Source organism: Ostrinia nubilalis, chromosome 9 (genome assembly GCF_963855985.1).
Source record: "Ostrinia nubilalis chromosome 9, ilOstNubi1.1, whole genome shotgun sequence".
Lineage (NCBI taxonomy): Eukaryota > Metazoa > Arthropoda > Insecta > Lepidoptera > Crambidae > Ostrinia > Ostrinia nubilalis.
Genome location: NC_087096.1, coordinates 13,766,428 through 13,789,048, shown reverse-complemented (window position 1 = coordinate 13,789,048; position 22,621 = coordinate 13,766,428). Strand labels below are relative to the sequence as shown.

Below are 22,621 nucleotides of genomic sequence, written 5' to 3'. Positions count from 1 at the left end.
AGCGCAATCCAATGTTATTAACATTTAAATGTGTAATAAATAATAGAATAGGATAGTTGCGACTCACTACTGTACAAGACTTTTGGTTGCAATGTAAAAGAATACAACATTTCACATTAAAGAATGCTTTATTCCATAAAGAAATCATCCATTTACCTTTTTACATAATTTATTATCACAAATAAAAAAAGATACAAAGGAATGTTACAATATTATTGAAATGAGTCAGCTTACAATAATGTTCGACTTATATCAAATTGAGCAATCCATTTCCATTTGAATATTTCATAACTGATACTGACTTACGGAACAGAAAAAAAAAATTATTAAACGGAAATCCTTAAAATACTGGTTGTTAGGAACAAAGACAAAACTTAGACATTTTACTTACTTCACAATATTCTGTTAGTTACAAAATAATGTGAATTATTTATAAAAATTTAAATACAATGTTTTATCATGTGATTTGACGTATAAATGTGTAAGTGTATTTAAGTGAAAATATTATGAAATACAAAAGCTTTAAAATTATATTTTATTCTTATACCACCCCACCATTCGATTCACCATTTATTAAATACACAATAATCCTTGACTAGGTAAAATTATTATCGCTGGGTACTGTAGAGGAGACAAACACAAACTAGAAAAGGTTTCATCTACCTCTATTTTTTATATTTAGGCCTATAATTTACTTTTGATTGACATTTCCTCATGATCTTCATTATCATCTCCAAGCACCATATTTCCGACTGCAAAAATATTGTCTGGGTCCAAAGCTTTCTTTGCGGCTAAGAGCAATAGCCTGCCAGGTTCACTCACTGTATCAGTATACCACTTCTTACGAAGTTTGCCAACCCCATGGTGATGAGAAATAGAACCTGTAACAAAATAAATCATGTAAAAGAGCCATCACAGTGTCGCGTGCCGCAACACTAACTTTTTAAAAGTTTTTATATCGAATTTAACAATCCGTAAGTACCTAGTTCATCAAATTAATTAATATAGAGAGTACATAATATAAAATGATTGAATTATGATTCTAAGAATTTAAATGAATATAGAAAAAAGCTCGATAAACATTTTGTTAGTTGCAATGCTACGGTCTCTAAAATATCGAACAAAAATATTTTTTGAAATCGGATAATAATAATTTACGGAGTTATTTGGTAACATAAAAACAGTCGAATTGAGTACTTAATTTTTTTGACGTCACTTCTGGCTAAAAGGACGCCTTAAATAGTAACGTTTTACGCCCGATTCCCATATTCAATCCTTGTCCAAATCCGGATTACAACTGTCAAATTGGATTCAGTTTTAGATTATATTTCCAAAATTTTCGATGCATTTACACTTTAATATTGTTTAAATAGTCTTATAAACAATATAAAAATGTAAAAACATCATAAACCGCAGTTATTTTGGCCAAAAACATATTAAAATTTGACAGTTGACAATCCAAATCCGTATAATTTGGATTAGGATTGAATATAGAAATCCAGCATTAGTCACAGTTTCACACAGTCGTTTACTTTTCATTTTATGGTGCCAGTACTGCCAACATTATGGAGTAATTGATTCTGCTCTCTGATTGGTTAATTTTCCCACTCACCACCGGAAGCGATGATTTCGTTTCTGGCTGCTTCTTCGATCTCCTCGTAGGTGGCCACGGGGTCACTGCACTGTTCCGTGTTGTGAGCGAAGTAGAAGTAGATGCAGCAGCCAGCATCATACCTGAAACGATACAAGGTTGGTTTTTGTTTATTTATAGTCATTCTTTATTAAAAAGGTTTTTCCATGAGATCCTCTCCCACAGTATGAAATCCAGCTCGTACCTACTTAATCCATTTGAACCAGGACTTCGGATCAATTAGTGTTGTTTCTTTGGCACCTTAGATTAGGCTTTATTAATCTAAGTTTGGCACTATAGTCTTTTTCACCTAAGATGATCCGTATGACGTTTCGAGTTTGAAAGATTAAGAGATGTCACATAACTAAACCATAGCGATTTATCTATCGATTTTTTTCGAAGAGTTAGTAAAACCCACTTTTAGAGAAATATTTTGTATAGGTGTTATTTAACAAAAAACATGTTTTTTTTAATTACAAATATTATTGTAACAATTTTTTATTGATAATATTCAAATTTCATGGTTCGTGTTCAAAAAAACGATTCCTAAAAAGTACTGGTTCTGTTTCTTTAAATTAAAAACTATTAATTTATTTTCAATGCGTTTATTAAAGTCAATAATCGAAAAATATAGTTGATTTTTGTGATGTTTTTAATAACTAAGTATTCATTGCAATCGATTAATGAACCGCGGAAATAATCGATTTTATTATACAAGAAATACCCCAGCACTAAATCTATTCCGTTTCACACATTGCGTACATTAAATAAAAAATATTTTTACATCGTATTTAATTAAAATATAATCAATAGACTCAGATTTTACTATATATTTCAAGACAAGTAGTTAATTTTTTTTTATTATATTGCTAATAAAATACAAATATTTTTTCAAAAATATTCTGCATATGTAGTATGCGTAATATGGATAACCTTGAAGTGTCATACGGATCATCTTACGTGAAAAAGACTATAGGTTAAAGTTACTCACGTTTGAGTGAGACGGCAGGATACGAGGAAGTGTTCAATTTTGCGTTTCTCGCACTCTTCCCTGATGCACCGCTTCACGTTGCGGCACAGGGCAAGAGTGCGGTCCCAAGGCACTGACGTCTCGAAGGATTCCGCCACCACGTCGTATTCCATGCCCACATCCTGAAATTAACAATTTATTGATGAACTCTTCACATTTCCTAGTTAGATGGTTATCTACATTGAGACTTGGTTAAAAAAACTCAGTCGTAAGATTGATTGTGGCATTTGTGGGTGTTCAGGGTTCGTTCTTCATCTCTGAGTCTCAATGGTACACAAACGGGTCGAGTCCAGAGTCTTCGCGTCCCGTTTCGTTTATTATATTTTGACTTAAACTTAAATTGGGCATTCCTGGGCAGTGGCGGCGTAAGGCGTAGGCGACGTGGGCCACCGCCTACGGCCTCGCGGAATAAGGGGCCTCGCGCATCAAAAATTTTGCTCACATGTCAAATTCAACTTTTAAAAACTACTAAATATAAATTATTGATAGCTAAACAATGTAGTTAAAAAATTTTTTTTTCCAAACAAATTCAGCCATAATCAGACACAAAATTAAGCAACAACACGGTTTTAAGTGACAAACATTATTCTTTGGCGCAAAATTCCTTTAAAAATAATCACTGAATCAAGAAATCAGAAACTGTCAATGAATAGACCATTGACCCGTTTTTTTTATTATTTCATAAAATCCGTCTTCAGGTCGCCACAGAACAAGGCCTCGCGAAATCTGTCTTGCCCACATCAAATTTAGGTCTTGCCCCGCCACTGTTCCTGGGTCACACACATCACGATAACCCGAAGATTCGCGCTATCGAGATGTGTGTAGGCAAGTAGGTATTCCTGCGTTTTTGCAGACTTCGCTCCGCTGGTCGCCCGAATGTTATTACGGTTTGTGTGGCCCAGGGTCATTGGTTAAAGACATTGGTGTCGTCTAAAGCCTGGTCCGTGAGCACGTAGAATCCCGTCCAATGACCCCAAGAAGCTACCACGCTCACGCTCGCACACTCAAGGCGGGCGCCCGTCGCACAGTCCCGACAGCAACATAATTACGCGCGAGCGATAGGGATGGGTAGCTTGGGGTCATTGGACGGGATTCTACGTGCTCACGGACCAGGCTTTACTTGAGTTATTGTCACTGTGTAAATCTCGTAAGTAGGAGGTACTCGAGGAACTGCATTAATTCCTGTTTGGACTTAAATCTGGACATGCCGTTAGCCATATTAACTCACCCTAATGTAAGCGATGACGAACGTCAGCGTGTACCCTCTTTCCCCGTTCTCTGCCCCAGCCGGGACGCCGCCGTACTGCGCCGCTATACTGTTCAGCTTCTTCTCCCTTTCAGTGACCTATACGTAAAAATAATAGTTAAATTATAAATTAAATACTACTAATATTACAGTCATTATTTGCTATTGAGCATAATGAGAGGAGGAACTCTCCATTGTTGTGCGCGACAAGTTTCACGGTGATCAAACAAAACTGTGTTTTGTAAGATCTTCTTAGTTTTGCAGGGCAATCGAAAACCGCACGTTTTAGCCTCTTGATTAGGCAAATTTGCGTGATTTGTGGTTTATCTTCATATTCCAACCAACCCGGATCACCCTAAAAAGCGAGCAACCTATTTATGCCGCTACAGGTTTCTGGCAGCGATGCTGGTGATTGGAGAATTTCAGCCCGTTGATCTGCTACACTCCTGCACTCCATGATCACCTACTGTGGCTTTTCTTCTGCCTCCATATTTCTAAGATCTTGTACACACTGTGAACTGTAATAAATCGAATACTGACCTGCTCCTCAGTGCCTTCCATCAGCAGGGTGACCACACACAGCTTGGTGGGATCGAACCCTTTGATACGGGTGATGTAGATCCGCTTCAGGCCGTCCAGGATGACCCCGCCCCACGACGTCTCGGTTTTGAGGGCTTGGCCGAAACGGAACTGGAATAGAATCGGGCATATTAGTTAAAGGAGTTACACGTATACAACAATATCTTCAGATTTACTTAGATGATAGAGCCTAGAGTCTAGAGTCACCACTTGTGGATTAAGTTCCTGATGGCACATTATCATTGGCGTTATTTGTCAGGAGGGGCCCGGACACTATGCGATTAGTATCATAAAGTAGATATTATATTTCTAAGATTTTCTGATAGCGGGCAGGCTGGACCCAGCCCTCCCCTCTTATACGCCTGTGCTTATTGCGTTACTGTAAAATAAGTCTGTCATCATTCGTCAGTGGTGCCAACTGCTAAGAATAAAAACGGCGGCCCAGTAGTAAAAAGTCCTCATTACCTGCTCATTGTCCATGAGCCGTATACTAGACGGCTGCAGGCGCTGACAGGCCACCTCCCACTCTAAATGGAAGCCGGATTCCCAGCAGTCTCTTAGGCCCGATTCGACCAAACTTTTATCCGAGAATAACTCCTGGTAGATATAACTTTCACATTGACAGTTTCAGTATGGGAAATATGTCAAAATGAAAAGTTTATTCTGAGATTAATATTTACTCTTGTTTGGTCGAATCCGCCTTTAGACACAGCCAGTTTCTTAGACATATTAGAAAACCTTTTACCTGCTCGTTGTCCATGAGCCGTATACTAGACGGCTGCAGGCGCTGCCGGGCCACCTCCCACTCGAAGTGGAATCCGGACTCCCAGTCCGGGAATACCAGTCTCTTAGACACATTCAAAGAATTACCTGCTCATTGTCCATGAGCCGTATACTAGACGGCTGCAGGCGCTGACAGGCCACCTCCCACTCGAAGTGGAAGCCGGACTTCCAGTCCGGGAACACCAGTCTCTTAAATACATTCAGTCTCTTAGACATATTAGAAAACCTTTTACCTGCTCGTTGTCCATGAGCCGTATATTAGACGGCTGCAGGCGTTGACGGGCCACCTCCCACTCGAAGTGTAATCCGGACTCCCAGTCCGGGAACACCAGTCTCTTAAACATATTCAGTCTCTTAGACATATTAGAAAATCTTTTACCTGCTCGTTGTCCATGAGCCGTATACTAGACGGCTGCAGGCGCTGACGAGCCACCTCCCACTCGAAGTGGAAGCCGGACTCCCAGTCCGGGAACACCAGCGAGCCGTAACGCGTCACAGCCGGTATAGGGCGGATTTTTAGGGTCACCTGTAAACAAAGTGCACATTTTAGAATGCGTGTCTTTGCGCCATTCCATCTTGTTTATTTTTGGAATGGATTATACAGGCGTCCTATTAGTCTTCTCAAAAATAAACCCAGATAAAGGAGTCACGTATTATTTTTAAGTAGAGAGGGCTGACTAAAACCTCTTCTTTGGCTCTGGCTCTAGATAATACGCGCACAATGAAAATACCTTTTTTTGTCGTTTCATATCTCTCTCTCCAGGGTCAATAGGCATAGGCTTACCTCTGTGACGACTCCGAAGCATCCCTCAGAGCCGAGGATGACGTGCTCCCACTCCGGTCCGCAGGATATCCGAGGAACTCGGCAGCTCTTCTCGATCACTCCGCGAGGAGTTACCGTCTGTAAACCATAGACATCAACAATCAATTTGTATTTTAGAGAGCCTGTCAGAACGCGATTCTCTCACACATACTAGAGGCTGTAGTAGGTCAATAAGATCACATGACTTCACTTTGGTCGCCATAATGAATTGATAGATTTATGTCTCTACATACTAAATGTGCTTTGGAATGATTTCATTCTGCTATCTACATATTATACAATTCGAGTAAAAAATAGATAACTATAAGAACTACTATTTATATGTTCAGAAGAAAATTCTGCCCGTAATTTCACGTAAGGAACAACGATTCTCTTGTACAAAAGACGACATATCAAGTCAAACAGTAGCATTTTGTGAAGTTTTAGTATCATAACAGGGTGTCAGATGAGCTATCAACTGTAGAAACTTTCAATCTACCTTGGTCTGCACGACGAGGTCCTCGATGTTGCCGTAAGTGTTCTTCTTCATGCCGCTGGCCCTGGTGGCCACCCAGCCGCCCAGTGTGGAGAACTCAAACGAGTCCGGTTCATGTCCAACAGTGAAGCCACGTGCTCTCATCTCACGCTCCAAGTCTTGGCCTACGATGCCCGCCTGGAAGTGGAATGAAGAAAGTTCAGAAACAGCACAATTGTACTTCATTTAGAGACGCTCACATATTTGTTTGGTCATCATCATCAACAGCCCTTTACAGTCCACTGCTGGACTATGAGCCTCCTCCACTATAGTGGAGGGTTTTGCCATAATCACCACGCTTGACAGGCACCCGCAGTTTAAAAGAGAGCGCTGTTGCCCATTCTCTGTTTGGTGTAGTCCCTAAGTCGCTTCTTACGATGCCCGCGGGAAGAGTAGGGGTTGGTGACAAATGTATTCTTCTCTGCCGTCACCACACGGCTTGTTTGTTACTGCGTAGAAAGTATTTGCAAATTCCTTTGGTCTTTTTTCTCGACTGCACAAGAGTCACAAGGTCTCTCTTCCAAGACTTCATACAGTAATTTTCAATTTTGTTCCCATACAAAAACATATTTGATCCACAAAACACCCCATTTCAGATCAGGTAGCAGTTTATTCCAGCTTCTGCCCGCGATTTCGCTCGGGTCCTCTTCGATAAAAAGTAGGTTTGTATGAGGTTTCATAAAAATCCGAACTATAGTTTTTGCGTGAAGTGGTCGCCGATATCCATTCACCCTCACTTTCGCATTTTGAAGTAAATAGATTGAATATTAAAAAATATTAAGCCACGATAGCCGAACGGTGAAGGGGTCAGACTGGCCGACTCGTGATCTGGGGAACGCGGGTTCGGTCCCCGCCGCCACTCGACTATTGTAGTGAGCTCACTCGTGACACAAGCATATTTAGCTTAGTACGAGGGGCTAACGGGACTATTAGTCATTTGTGAAATAACAAATTACTAATAATCTTTAAAAAAATATATTACCTGAACCCTAGCTAAAAGCTGTTCCTTGTCCAGCCACAGTATGTCACACATCTCGCTAGTGTCGAGCACCAGGATAGGTCTGGGCTCGTTCTCCGGGCAGGTGATAGCGCCAGAAACGGAGGTGCCGCCCCCGAACGGAATGATGACGAAACGCAGTCTGGAGGCGCATTGGACGATTTGTTCCACCTGGATTGACGAGGAAATTAGTTATTATTTTCGATGATGATGATCACCTTATTAGACCTTAGATAGACAGGGCAAACTTTATTGTTCACCACACAAGACAAAAAGAAAAGAAATAAATATACGGGGTGGCAAAATTTGGGCGGTCTTATCGCTTTATGGCGATGTCTTCCAGAAAACCTAGAAGACAGTTGGACAAAATATTGACGGTAATTTGATTTTTTAAGTATTACTGATAAAACTTTTCATATTATTTGGTATTTCTATGTTAGTTATTCCAAATAAGTAGGTACCAAATAGAAATATGATGTAAAACCGTCTAAAAATGTTTTTAGTTTAGTTATACAATAAAAAAATATATGTTAAACACGTGAGCTGTCTTTGTGCAATCGACGCCACACGACGTGACATTCAAACAAACTTTACATGTTCTGTCTAGCTTTTAGACAGAAAGACATAAGTCGTAGTAGCTACAATGTGTAGGGCATTGATGTAGGTTATTGGGTAATGTTGTATTATCCGCCTACTGCCAACGCGTTTGCCTGTTTCTGGGCCATGACTGTCCTATTAACGCTAAAGTGCTAATTTAGGCTGACGATGAACACGCGAAAAATTACTTTATCCCATGTGTTTAAGTTTTAAATTCCATCATGTATCCAAGGAATCATAGGATTATCTGTACCTACAGTCTCTACATCTACCTACAGCTATACCTCTCCAGGTATGCATCAGTAGAAACTAGATACTCAAGGTTAAGGTCAGTTCTCGTTATTGAACGATCAAGGCTTACCTGTCCGTGACTTTCGGGCCAGATCACAGCATCAGGAATCCTCGGGAAGCTGTTCGTTCTCAAACAAGATATATCCTTCAGGGTCTGCCCGTGGGCCCTGATCAGGCGATCCATGCCTTCCACGCTGAGTGGAGCTATCTTCTCCAACTCCTGCTTCACGTTCCCAGGCAGTCTGCTCTCAGGGAACGAAGTGGGAGGCTCTGGTATCTTCGGCGGCTTGTTTACGTCTAACCTGAAGTTTTCGTAGGCCCATTCTTTCAGGTGCGGCAGTGGTTGTCCTGCGAGAGCGTATCTGTAATGGTAAATAATGCAGATAATTATAGGTATTTCATGTTTGACTTTCAATCAAGATTGTAGCTACAGTACTACCAGTACCACCATATAGGCGTACAAATCCACCATATTTTGAATTGTATTTTAAGGTCAGGTTCATTCTTAAACGATGAGCATTTTATAAAGGATAAAAACATTGTAAAGGCTCTTAGTCATCCCATAATAATAACGCATTTTGTCCCAAGAAAGAAGTTCCAAAAAATCTTTATGGATTTATTTTTGGACTATGTCAAGTCGTCAACCGAATAGAAGGATCTTCGCAATAAGGCTCTACTCTACCTCTTTTGCTACGTCAACTCCCGCGTTTTATTCAAATCAATCAAACAAATGACAAACTGACCAACCGAATCGTATCGGCTTCAGATGAACTCACCGGTGAGGTATCGCAAATATGTATTCTTTAAAACAAACAAACATTATGATTATCGTGGCTTGCCATATTATGTGCATTAATGTGTTAATGGAATACGAAGATCGCATTGATTTGATTAGCGTTTCTATAACAATATCATTTGTATATTGTATTATTTTGCCCGCGGCTTCACCCGCGTGAAATTTCGTTTGTCACAGATTGTCATAAATTATAGCCTATATGTTATTCTGGGTTATAAACAATAATACTGTAAAGTTTCAACAAAATCCGTTCAGCAGTTTTTGCGTGAAAGAGTAACAATCATCCAGACATCCAAACTTTCGCATTTATAATGTTACTAGCTTTCCGCCCGCGGCTTCGCCCGCGTGGAATTTTGTCTGTCACAGAAAAACTTTATCGCGCGCGTCCCTGTTTCAAAAACCGGGATAAAAACTATCCTATGTTCTTTCCCGGGACTCAAACTATCTCTATGCCAAATTTCATCAAAATCGGTTGCGAGGTTTAAGCGGGAAAGCGTAACAGACAGACAGACAGACAGACAGACAGACAGACAGACAGACAGACAGACAGACAGACAGACAGACAGAGTTACTTTCGCATTTATAATATTAGTTGGGATAAATTATAAAATAGTAGGAATAGTAGGATTATAAGGTTGTTCGAAGTCCATTGAGCGAAACGGTGTTATTTGTTTCTACTTATTATGCTCTAGGTCAGGGATGGCGGAGCTTTATGTATCGACTTGCCACCTTTCCAAAAAAAGTGCAACTTACAGCTGTCGTTTTAGGTTAGTAATATTAAGATCTTAGTATTGCTGTGACAATCCCATTGATACTAAAGTCAATTTGCTTTACGTGTGACTTGTTCGCAATACTGTCAAGGCATACAATATTAAGTAAATTCTGCTAATTATGTGTTTACTGACCCTAAAGTGACTGTATCTGCCTTTATCACTGAAATAAGACTCAAAATCGGTTAATAATTCTAAAGCAGATTCAGAGAATGAGTTATTCGATGTTTTTACAGTTTATAGAGTAGCTTCTTTTAAAGTACAGTATTGTTCTCTTTATTGAGTTTACGGTAGCCTTGGTTTTATGGTATTTTAACAAGTACCTAGGTAACTGCGAAACTCATAGTCACGTCCAATGTATGAGTTTTAGCTTTATGAAATTACCTACCTATTCAACAAAAGCAATAACTTACTTCAGAATTACTATAAATGTTCAATATCTATGTATTGAGCTTTTCTAGAATTTATATACAAATATTCTACATTATTTATAGAATATGTAGTGATAGATAGGTAGGTTATCAAGAACAATGCAAATTGCTAAAACCTATGACACTCAGCAATAATGTGGCTTTCTAATGGTGAAAGAATTTTTAAAATCGGTTCAGTAGATCTCGAGATTACCCCTTACAATTTAACAAATATACAAACAACAAACTTTACCTCTTTATAATATTAGTATAGATTTAGACATTACTGTAAATGTCAATGACTAACTGTGCCCGAGCAGTAATTAACCGTATCAATTTCATTAATCAGCCGACAGGAGAATAAGTTCAGGAGCTAGAGTCCGTAGTCCGAATCCTATCACAATCGTAATGTTTCTCATTTTTGTGGGGTTTCGTGGAAACATTGGGAAATCATTTTGAGTTCATTTCATGGGTTTCCTTCCCCTTTTCACTCTTTAGCCCAAGAAAGTGGGCGGGTCTCATGACTGTTTGTTTTTTACTGTAGTTAGTAGGTAGGCATATTATTCCTAAGCATAATAAAGTTTGAATAAGAAGTTACTTTGACGATTTCTCACAAAGACATCGCGCTTTTCTAACAAGGCCAACAAGCACTTTAGATAATCATAAACTCCATAGATGTAGATAATGTAACAAACTTAACAGTTGTTAATCTGAAATCGCTTTGCTGTTCTATATAGTTACTTCACTTTGGCTACAGGCGCTGCGCCGTACATTATCCCTCAGTGCTAAAAAATGATGGAAAACGCACATAGAAAGCGAATAAAAATCTTCCCACACATCCGTCACGAATGTTACTTTGCCTGGGTCCCCTGGCCCCTAGAGTACATATCCAGCGGTTGGCATCACCGCGTGCGGGAAGTGCCAATTTGTCCGCCCACGGGTGGACACTGGAATGCACTGGACTCCACTCGACAGGTCCACTTTCTGTCATATCTCTATCACTAACGAACATATGAGATGAACTAGGGCTGAGTTGCACCACCTTTGTAAACGGAATTATAACAATAACCGGTGTTTTTTTGTATGGAGTTTGACAGACTTTTGACGTTTGCTAGAGTTAAAGTGAATAAGAACTTACAGGGCAGATATTATGTACCATCCTAGACGATTGCGATCAAATACCTGCCTTGTTCTGCATAAAAAAGTAAGATTGGAGCAACCCTGCCAAAGTGCCAACCCAGGCCAAGTACCAATTCAAATTCCTACAACTGACAATTTTATTTGTATATCGTACACAAACATCAATGTTTAATGCGAATTTATTTCCAAGGTAATTTGCAAATTTTGACACAAGACGGCAACGGTGTTTTTTAAAGACTCATCAATTCATTTTCAAATATTTGCCCAAATTGATTTTTCCTTACTTAGAAATCAATATTATTCGCACAGATGACTTCGCAACGGACTACTAACGTAGTAGGATAATATTTACAAATAAAATCAACGAAAAAAAGTAACTGGTGGTAGCAAATACGGATTCCTATATTCCAAAAATGACCTGCGTTTTGTCTACGTTTAGTTAGTTACCTACTCTGCGTTACAAATTCAATACTTTATCTGATATCTATGGTTCTACACAAACAGGAAGGCGTTTCATCATTCGAAATTGAGTAATTGAGTATTTAAACAACTGCAAAAACTTCTAAAGATAACGAAGATAATATTTGTAGGCATCAGATGGATTGAATCTCAAAGTCATTTTTCTTCATGGAGAAATCAGTGTTAATATTTCAATGGCGTCATTAAAAACTAATATAAATCTGAGTATTGGTGGAAGGAAAGCACCGGTAAAATCTGTTTAAACTCGCTTCTTGATCTAGATTAGTAAGGCACGATATTTCGCGTGAAGGGTAGTAAAGGCATTCGTTTTCAAGTCCTATTTCCTGTGGAGTGGAGGCCACGTACCTACCGGAAAGCGCAGCGTAGGAGAGCACAAGGTGACCGACGGAAGGCGCTGGATGCAGGCCGCCACCAACCGGCCATTGTAGAAATCATTGGGGGAGGCCTATGTTCAGCAGTGGACGTCCTATTGCTGAAGTGATGATGATGATTACCTAGATATGTGCGGCATTGGTCCTAGCCTAGCCGTTTGCAAATATTTGCAAACGTTGTTAGCATTGTCATGGAGTGTTGACGCGGTGCAGCGTCGCTGATTGATGTCTAGGCCGGCTTGGCCATGCCGTACTGAGTATGTATTTAGTGATATGTCCAACCAGACACATCTAGCAGAATTAGTCCCACATAACCCACTAGCTGCCCCCTTTCAGGGTATTTTTTATCGTCAATAAAATACATTAAATTGTCCAGTTATCTACAGTCTTAGTTCATGGCAATTATCCGGGATTTGTAGAAATGTTCACAATTTTGATGGGAGGGTCAAAGGGGATAACTTGAATAACCCCCTGTTTCCCAATAGACACAGGGTCCCGAGACCGAGAGGATCCCGTTTGCTATCAAAAATGACAAACAGTAACGTAAATACTAACTACAGACAGTTGTATTCATAAATCATTGAAAAGTTCTTTAATTTTGCAGTTTCCTCTTTTTAGGACTATGGCCTCCATAATTTATTTTCTAGAGCCCGGGTTTTCTAGTTAAAAAGACGGCCTTGAATATTGCCTATCCCTGTATTGTACATTTATGTAGGTACGTTGCGTCATCCGTAAGACTTCCTTTATTTGTAGTACCATTTTGATACTAATCGAGTGTGATATTTGGACATTTCGCAATCGCACTTCTGTGCGATTTAATTCTAATCTAGCGAGTCTAACATTTATTTTAAACTAGCGGCCGCCCGCGACTTCGTACGCGTGGATCCCGTTTTACCCCCTTCATCTATCTTTATTTTTTATTTTTATTTATTTAATAGGACAACCAACAAGACATACACTGGAAGACAATCAATATTTACAACGTATTTAACTTAATCTAAGTGCTGCCTTAATTATAGGTTGCCACGGCATGCATCTTACGCGGTTTAGACTTTTCATACAAAAGGATTTTCACGCTAATTCCCGTTCACGTGGGAATTTCGGGAATTCCAAATTTCAAGCGTCTAACTTAAGCGGCTTAGATTTTTCATACAATAGGATTTTCCCGCTAATTCCCGTTTCCGTCGGAATTTCGGGAATTACTTGTTGTAACTAAGCTTTAAGTTTACTAAGGTACCTACATTCCTTTCAAGCGTCTAACTTAAGCGGTTTAGATTTTTCATACAAAAGGATTTTCCCGCTAATTCCTGCTCCCGTGGGAAATCCTAAGTATACTATAACCTGCCCAGGAATATGAAGAATAATTGTACCAAGTTTCGTTAAAATCCGTCGAGTAGTTTTTGTTTCTTTCTATAAGGAACATACAGACTGCAACTTTCTGATGATTCTGATGAATGAAACTGAAACTGAAAGTTTCAAACTGTTCGCGTCATGTGTGGTCTCTCAACGGACGCTATGGGAGAAACTTAGATGCAACTCAAAAGTAACTAGCAGTTGCAGTTTCGTTGCAGTTGCGCTTCACCGTCTGTTCTGGGCCATAGGTATAGGTTTGTCATTGTTTTTGTCTCTAGGATATGACGAGTACCGGGAGTACAAAATAGGTAGTTTTTCATTGTTTTTCATGTAAAATACTATGTTAATTAGGAAATTATTTAACAATTATGCACACATTGTTCCAAACAAGAATGCATTATTTATTTTGCAAAAAGTTCGCTGGGTCAATTCGCTTTATCGATATTTATGTGTCAATGTGTCTCATGTAAAATTAAAAATACCTAGCACTTCTTAATTCTTTGCGTTCATTTTTGATCGCTGATGAATTTTAGCGATACGTCCTTGTATATGCTTATTTTTAGTGGATGTTTAGTTGTGTCATTAGACAAATCATGCAAGTCTTTTGGAACAAGACTCAACTGTCGAAGTCATCTCACGGTTATTTCATTTTGCAATGGGCGCGTTTGCCCGAAAATAGCGCTATTTTCTGCCAAACGAGCCCTATGATAGATCTATCTATGCAAGAAGACCACTTGTCTAACAAATAGGTTATTTCTATAGGCAACGACTATAATTCCAGATATCCCTTAGACATACGAGTATCTTTAATTACTCAGTGGACTGTGGAACTTCAACAGTTTTTCGCTATTCAAGAATTTAAAATTGTTACCTACGTCACATACTAGGTCGTAATTTTTTGTTCCTTTAGTTATGGCATTGGCCCTTTTATTAAGGTGTTAAAATCTGTACAAAGTCACTGCGTTTGAGAGTAAATAGATAAATACAAGCGACAGAATATCACACTATACATTATTGTAAAGTAGCACTTATGCTTATAGTGATTATAGGTTTTGCGCTTAACTCAGAAGTGCCCGATTGAATGGCGAAAATGGTGTTTTTCAGGCTAGAACTACTTATAGCTTGATGTACTGTCAACTGTACAGTTTGTACAGACAACAGTACATCTAGGTAAACACTGGTATATTATGTGATTAAAAATAGATGCTAATTTGCAACATTTACAGTCTGATGTGATGTTGACTCTACATAGGATAGTCTCTTGTTTATCAAAAATGATAGGTATTGTTCCCTACTTTTATCTCTGTGAATATGGCAAGGATACAAAGTAACACCCTGTATGATGAAAATATGTATACAAAACTCACCGGTTTCCGACGAAACGAGCATGTTCCTGATCCAGAGAGAACCTGGAGTCATTGTAGCCCCAGCCATACCATTTCAGGAGATCTTGCCTGAAATATTATGAAGAAAATTCAATTATTAACTAGGTAATCATTAATTTAATTTAAAATTACAAAGTTTTTAACAAGAACTAAAGCTAAACGTTATTATAAATATAAAGGGATATCAGGAGATGGAGTGAGGATTCGGAACCCTCACTACGCGAGTCTGACTCGCACTTGACTGTTTTTAATTTTAGAATGTCATTTGTTTTTCCTTGTCTTTACAATTAATGATGAAACTTAATAACGTGACCTATGGACACTTATTGATGAAAATATTGCAAATCTGGGGCTTTGTATTACTAAACTTGTAAGGAAAAATAAAAAACGGGTAGAGCATGCAAGATTTGTCCCCGTTTTCACCATCAATCCCTAATTTTTATCCCTATGGTAACACAACAGAAATTTTGTTTTCATAGGGGTCACTTAAAAATTAGGATGGTGAAAACGGGCATTAGTCTAAAAGTGCACTTAATTTCTACATTCCCTGTATGCGCACTGATTCACTTAAGTTTAAGGAAGTACCTAAAAATAATCTAAGTAGTAGAACAAGATAAGCGATAAGATAAAAGTACGCTGACCGATATACATAGGATGTGTTACCGAGTTGTAAAGTATGTACCTATATCATTTGCAAAGAAAGGTATAACAAGGTAGGTAAAGGTATAACAAGATAACGTTTTATTTTATCACTACCTTATAAAAAATGGTATGCAATAATATCGATTATAAATTATTTATTGTTGAGGTATACTTAGTACCAAAAGATATTTTAACGAATGTTAATAATATGAACCCGATTATGAAGTTTGTACATATTCTTAAAGTTTATGTATCTACTTTCAAAAGTGTTGAGTGACCAGGGTTCAGTGAGACTTTACTTAAAAGTAGAACAGAAATCAATCGATCAACGTGGAAAGCATTAGGGGAGGCATATGTTCAGCAGTGGACGTCCTATGGCTGAAATGATGATGATGATGATGATAATGAGAACAGAAATTATCGTTTAGCTTAAAACAATAAATAATTAGATCCCTTTATAGCGATAAGACCGCGTAAATTGTACTGTCCCTGTGTGTTTCTTTTTTTGTTCTTGTTCTGTGTGTGGTGTACAATAAAGTGTTTTTTGTTTATTATTAGGTTAGAATAAATCATTTTAAAAGTCAAAGTCAAAGTCAACATTTCTTTATTTGTTTAGACTAATAAATAGTTCTTACAAATCGTCATTTTGCTCTTAACCCATTTAGCCCTACCGTACCCTATGTGGTACAGTATCTTTTTGAAAATATTACAAAGTACCAAATTGTTATTAATTTGTAAAAATGATTATGACAGTAAGCTTAAAGTAATTATTTTACATAAAAATATTTAAAAATATGTTTTAACAAGTGGTTTCGGAAATATTTATGAAATTCCTCGACAGAAGACAAAAAAAATATGTACAATGTATTTAAGAAGGTATAATTTCTTATTATTCATGGTAAAGTATGTTATTTATCAATTTTATTTAAAAAATAGAGTACAATAGATATCATGACTACAAAAAAAATATTATTGAGATTATTTTTATACGGTTTATTCCAGTCTAAAATAGGTGTACCGTATAAGGTACAGTAGGTCTATGCATGAGCAAATCATGCTATTTTTATTTTTAATTTTTATTATTTTTATTTGTTTTAGGCTATTGATGCTTCACTATATTGCCACAACTCATAAAAAAATTGATAATTTCAGTAAACATAAAGCAATCTTGGTATTTTTCTACTGCTGTCTTGTCAGATGACCGCTAATGATGATCAGACTGACGAAGATTTAGGCGATAAAGATAGTGTCAATGTAAATAATAACCCTCAGAGTTTTCTCCGATGTATTTGCTAAATTTCCATCGTCGTGTTGCTAAATGCGATTATGGATAGCACTAAACGTAACAAACCAGAAGAAGCCAGGTCTTCTTCAGCTATCCTCACTAACTTCGGAGAAGGTAGGAAAAAATAACCAAATATGGTTAGTATCACAGAAAACGTGTTACGAGATATGCCAAGTGTGATACTAGTGATTATGTGATTTTATTTTTATTTTATACTAGCTGACCCGGCGAACTTTGTTCCGCCTTAATGGCAATAAATAAGCAGACTTTTTTTTATTTCGAACGGGATAAAAAGTATCCTATGTCCTTCTCCTGGCTCTAAACTACCTCCCTGACAATTTTCAGCTAAATCGGTTCAGCCGTTCTTGAGTTATAAGTGGAGTAACTAACACGACTTTCTTTTATATATATAGATCATACAATAATTAATAAAAATCTTCTTTGAACAACGACTATGTTTTGCTTGCTTATAGACCTACTGTACCCTATATGGTACGGGCTCCCCACGGCCCCCTATTTATGGATTATTTTTTTAAATATTTTTTTCATGATTTTTAGGCTTCCCTTTGTGAGTTTTTGCTGAAAAATCAATTTTTATTTACAAAAATAATTATCGGTCTAAATGGGTTAAGGAGCCTCTACATGTCTCATAATCTTTTTACCCTACCAGCTAAAATAAATATAATATCTATAGAATAAACAGGGATCGATATGGAATGGAGGGGAGGGGTTAAGATTGATGATGATGAGATGATTCAAGGAATCGCGACTTGCGCCAATACTAACACTGTCCAGTGTCCACAGTTCTGCATGAATCAGCTGATACTTTTGACGTTTTTCCGTAAATCAACAGTATGTGAGTACACACGTAACATCAACACCGTACAAAATACACTTTGGGTGTACTTAGCCCTACTGCGACTTAAATTGTGTCGTCATTTCATAATTACCATGTTAGTTAGTCCTAACTTGCCCAAGATGGGTCCTTGGCTTGTTTGATGACAGTTAGCACCTTTTACATTATGTATAGTTAAGCCCGTAAAACGCACGAATTTCGATTCCAACTCAAGTATATTTAAGCTGTTTCGACCAATCACAGACTCAACTTAAATCGAGTTTTAAGGTTACTTTACCTTTTTGTCAGTTTGCTGATTCGTCCCATTGGGCTACCTCATAATCTTCCAGTTACAGATAATAATACTACTTTGGTAGGAAAAAACGAATCAACATCGACTCTATATTCACTTATCCTATTAGTAAAAAAATATTTAGAAACTAAACTAAAACTCTTTCAATTAGTACAATGACGAAAGTGATGTACGTCACACAATGCAAAACAGTTTAGATGAGTTAAGCGGAAGTTTGTACTAAATAACTGTAGTTAGTAGTAGTTTTAAGTCCCTTTTTTATTTAAATTTTTGAACTATTGTTCCATACCCTCACGTCGGTAGTAGATACCTAAGCATCGAAGGTGAATCGCGACTCAAACAGAAGATAGTATTCTTTTAAATACATAATGTATACGTAGGGTATCTACATAATTCATATACGAAAATACATGAATGCATACAAAGTGTTATTGTTTCATTAATTTCGTATGTATCCAGGTAATTAATTGATAATTGTCATCATGTAACGAATTAAAAATGTATGATTACATATCTGAATGAGCTGACCCTTGATCACAAGTCACAACCTCTTCTGAAGGGTGCAGAATTGAATTATGTTACAGTAAGAATTCATAATCGGTCAAAACCAGTTTTGACTGCAAAAATTAGTCAAAAGTGGTTTTAACTGATACCCTTGGTCTATATAACTTTTGACTGATTTTTCCACTCAAAAGTGGTTTTGACCAAGGGCGTTAGTCAAAATCACAAAACACATTTTTAATAATATCTAAGTAATATCACTAATCATAACACTGTATAAATTTTGACTGATTGTTAATTGGCAATAGTAATCTGTTCCATGGGACAAATCTAGTTTGGGACGACTATCATAATAATCCCTCTAGCCTTATAATGGTGCTGAATTAAATCAACGGGAGGAAATATTCCTACAGTCTATAGCGCTGTCGAGACTACAAATAGAAGAACACAGAAGTCGATATGGAATTCCACCTAGGCTGTGCATATACATTTATGGATGGATAGCAAAGTTTACTTCAATTTTAAAAGCATTGCGTGTGCGTCCAAAATGGACTGGGAGTTGTTTTTCAGTTTATCAGTTATGAAGTTATTACTATGAGTGACAACGCCCAGGCAATACCTAACATGTTATGTCTTTATGTATGCACTTATAATACCTTTTGATTTATTCGGCAAACCCCTTAACCGGTTGGTGTCAACAATGAAGACTCATCTGCATATCAAATTTAAAATAGTGAATCAACTTCGTAAAATTGGATAATGGAAATCAACTCCCTGTATAGATAGTCCCTCTACATTGGCTGACGGCATACGGCAATCTCTACATTGTAAAGTTTTGCAATCATTATATTGTTTTGAAAACTACGACTATAACAACAAACAACTTTGTTTGTCGACACAACAAACGCGTACACTAACAGGTATTCCCAACTATACACAAACGCGTGTTCATTGGCCTTGTTATTTTTAGCTGGTGTAATAATATCCATAGAATCGGGAGTGGGCCATAGGCGTACGCACGGTATATGCTCAGTTTAGGTCAGATTCCAAGTGTCAAGGTTCTGGCCAAATTATAGGTTTTATTTCAGAGAGAGACCGCTAAATCCTAACTACTGAAAACCGTACCGTGAAAAGGTAACAAAAGAGGCTGACAGACATGGATAGACAGACAAACAAAGTTACTTTCGCATATTGACGTACTAGCTTACCGCCCGCGGCTTCGCCCGCGTGGAATTTTGTCTGGCACAGAAAAACTTTATCGCGCGCGTCCCTGTTTCAAAAACAGATAGACAGAGTTACTTTTGCATTTATCATATTAGCTAGTATCGATATAGATGGGGAAGATTGTGAGGATGGATGGGTAAAGAGTAAAACTCTCTTTTACGCAAATACTACTGAAAGCCGTACCGTGAAAAGGTAACAAAAGAGACAGGCTGACAGATATAGATAGACAGACAAACAAAGTTACTTTCGCATATTGACGTATTGGTAACATTACCTACTTTAACTTTGTTGATACGGAATGAATGGAAAACAAATCGTTTAACACTAATATGTATTTTTATCGAAAAGGAAAATCAAGTTATTTTCGTCACGCCAAGGAAAATGCGATGCGATAACTGTTGTAAATATTCAATTGAAATAAAGATTTATCGTTAAACTGGTCCTTATATTTACTACGTTTTGATAAGCTTTCGCACAAATGATAGGCCCGATATGCGCTATCTTTCAGTAGGTAAGTTAGATTTATATCGTAATATATCGCATGTCAATGAAGGTTTATGGAACGGTAAATTTTATGGGCAATTTCTTTAAAATCTTCCATAATAAATACATACCAATTTGCCTATTGACTCTACATTGCAAGTAAATTGTTCACTAAATGCTATTCTTGCTAAACTTGGTCCAATTTAAGATCGATTTGTACAAAAATACAAATCGATCTTAAATTGGACATCAGATAAACTAATTGATTGATGACTTTAGAGCATCTAAACAAGTCGTTAATAAAAAATGGCTTCAAAAACATGAACTGCATGAGGAAAACAAATCAATATTTACTGTAGATTTTAAAACATTTAAAAGTTATCCCGATAAAGAAATATTACTGAAGGAAAGAATTAATGAACTTTTAGATGCAAACGAAAAAAAAACAAGTCCTTGGGTCAAAATAGGACTCTACCTAACCAAAAGTTAAATAAATGTAACCACCTCAATTTACCGTTTGTTTCAGTATTTATGTTACAATACAAAGTTTTGATTTCCAATGAAATTTTCCCATACTGGAACAGCCGAATTTTATGCATTTATGTAGCCTTAAAAAGTTTTGCTCTTAAATAAGTAGTGTACTTGAAAAAAAAAATGGAAATTTTTAAGAGGTTTATGGGGAAATTCCAAATAATATTATTTTCAAATTTTTCCTATGGGAAAATCGGCAAGTGTTGTAGTGACCTAGTTTTCATGATGCCGGTAGCATATTTAGAGTTCTCCCTAAATAAATAAGTAAGGAAAGAAGTAGCACAGTAGATAAATCAAACAGTACGGAAGCTTCATACAAACGCTCGAAATCAGACTCACGCACACAGACGCACGCTTTACACGAGCTCTAAGCGAACCTCGCAGTCCATCCGTCGCGAGTGTCGCGCGCGTTGTGTTTTTAATAATAATTTTATTGCATGCACTGTCCGCTGTATTTTTAAAAAACATGCCACGAGTGTATTGCGTAGTACTTATACGGCTGTTTGAACTCGGCATCTTCAAAACCAGAACTTTCATTTTTTAAACTTCGTAATAATTCGGAATTGTAAAAATGATTAAATATTACTTTTTAAATAAAGTGCTTACATCTGATTTTGTAATAGTTCTTTTTAAATTACGTAATTACGCTTTTTAACAATTTATGTGTTCAGTGTGTTCTATTTGATAAAGTAATTTGCTCCGCGCGCTTTTGTACTAAGTGATGATTAATGTATTTAAAATGAGGCAATAGCTATGTGAAAGTAAGTATCCGGTATTTTATTTATGAGAATAGAATATCTTCTACCGGCCTCTAGTAGTACTTAATCAATTTATTCGATTATGTATTCGATCATTATAGAACCTAATTAACGTTTTATTTTTTTGTTAACTACTTAGTCAATTAATTTATTCCATTAGGTATTTGATAATTAAAAAACCTAAAACGTTTTAATAAATAAGTAAGTCAGAACCTTATTAATTTTATAAAGATTAAGAGTGCCAACCCTAACACTCAGTTGAAGTGTAGGTATTTAACTCGCCGAAAGGGCTAAGTTTCCGTACTGCTTTAGCTCATATATCTACTGTGGAAGTAGAGTCAGAGTAAGTTTATAAATTCCCGAACTAAATCCGTATAAGAATATTTATTTAAAATCTGTAGTTCTAGTGTCCAATATAGGTAGGTCAATTCTCACAAATTATTGATTTTGTTCACTCACCTCTTTCTGGGGATGGTCCTTTTCACTTTAATAACAGTATCAGCCCGAGTATTTTCGTTGTTTTTATCACTTGTGCTTTTTGTTGCGTCTGTTCGCTCCTTTTGCGTTTCCCCCGACATATTTTTCGAAGCACTTTCAGCTCCAGTTGGCGTTTTTACAAGGGGCGACGATTATAGATTTGGGTCGGAAAGCATTTGGTGCGATTTTTATAAATCGCGCAGACTGCCGCGCATGTGTTGACAGCGCGCGTCGGTCGAGCAGCATGGCCGTGACGGAGGCGCCATCTTTTGTGTTATTTATGCGTTGAATTCTTTGTGGTTACGCTATATTTCTGTAGAGTTTGGGTGTCGTGTAATGATTGGATATTATTGTAGAGGGCGCCGTCAGTCATTTTT

The 22,621-nt window shown here is 37.3% G+C and overlaps 1 protein-coding gene across 1 annotated transcript; it reads right to left on the bottom strand.

The window, feature by feature from the left end:
• Window positions 1-109: 109 nt before the first annotated feature.
• Window positions 110-22,434, bottom strand: LOC135074684 (alkyldihydroxyacetonephosphate synthase). The gene is made up of 12 exons (XM_063969050.1): window positions 22,227-22,434; window positions 15,178-15,264; window positions 8,561-8,852; window positions 7,588-7,773; window positions 6,570-6,743; window positions 6,053-6,169; window positions 5,648-5,794; window positions 4,447-4,596; window positions 3,889-4,005; window positions 2,622-2,782; window positions 1,613-1,734; window positions 110-881 (listed from the first exon to the last, which is right to left on the bottom strand). Exons 1-12 carry the CDS (start codon window positions 22,343-22,345, stop codon window positions 685-687), a joined length of 1,869 nt encoding a protein of 622 aa, XP_063825120.1. The 5' UTR covers window positions 22,346-22,434; the 3' UTR covers window positions 110-684.
• Between the last annotated feature and the right edge of the window lie 187 nt (window positions 22,435-22,621).

Coding starts and splice junctions, on each gene's coding strand:
- LOC135074684 (XM_063969050.1), bottom strand. CDS start 22,345: ATGTCGGGGGAAACGCAAAAGGAGCGAACAGACGCAACAAAAAGCACA. Junction 6,744..7,587: donor AGCTTTTAGCTAGGGTTCAG/GTAATATATTTT, acceptor TTCCACTTCCAG/GCGGGCATCGTAGGCCAAGA. Junction 6,170..6,569: donor ACCTCGTCGTGCAGACCAAG/GTAGATTGAAAG, acceptor TATGGTTTACAG/ACGGTAACTCCTCGCGGAGT.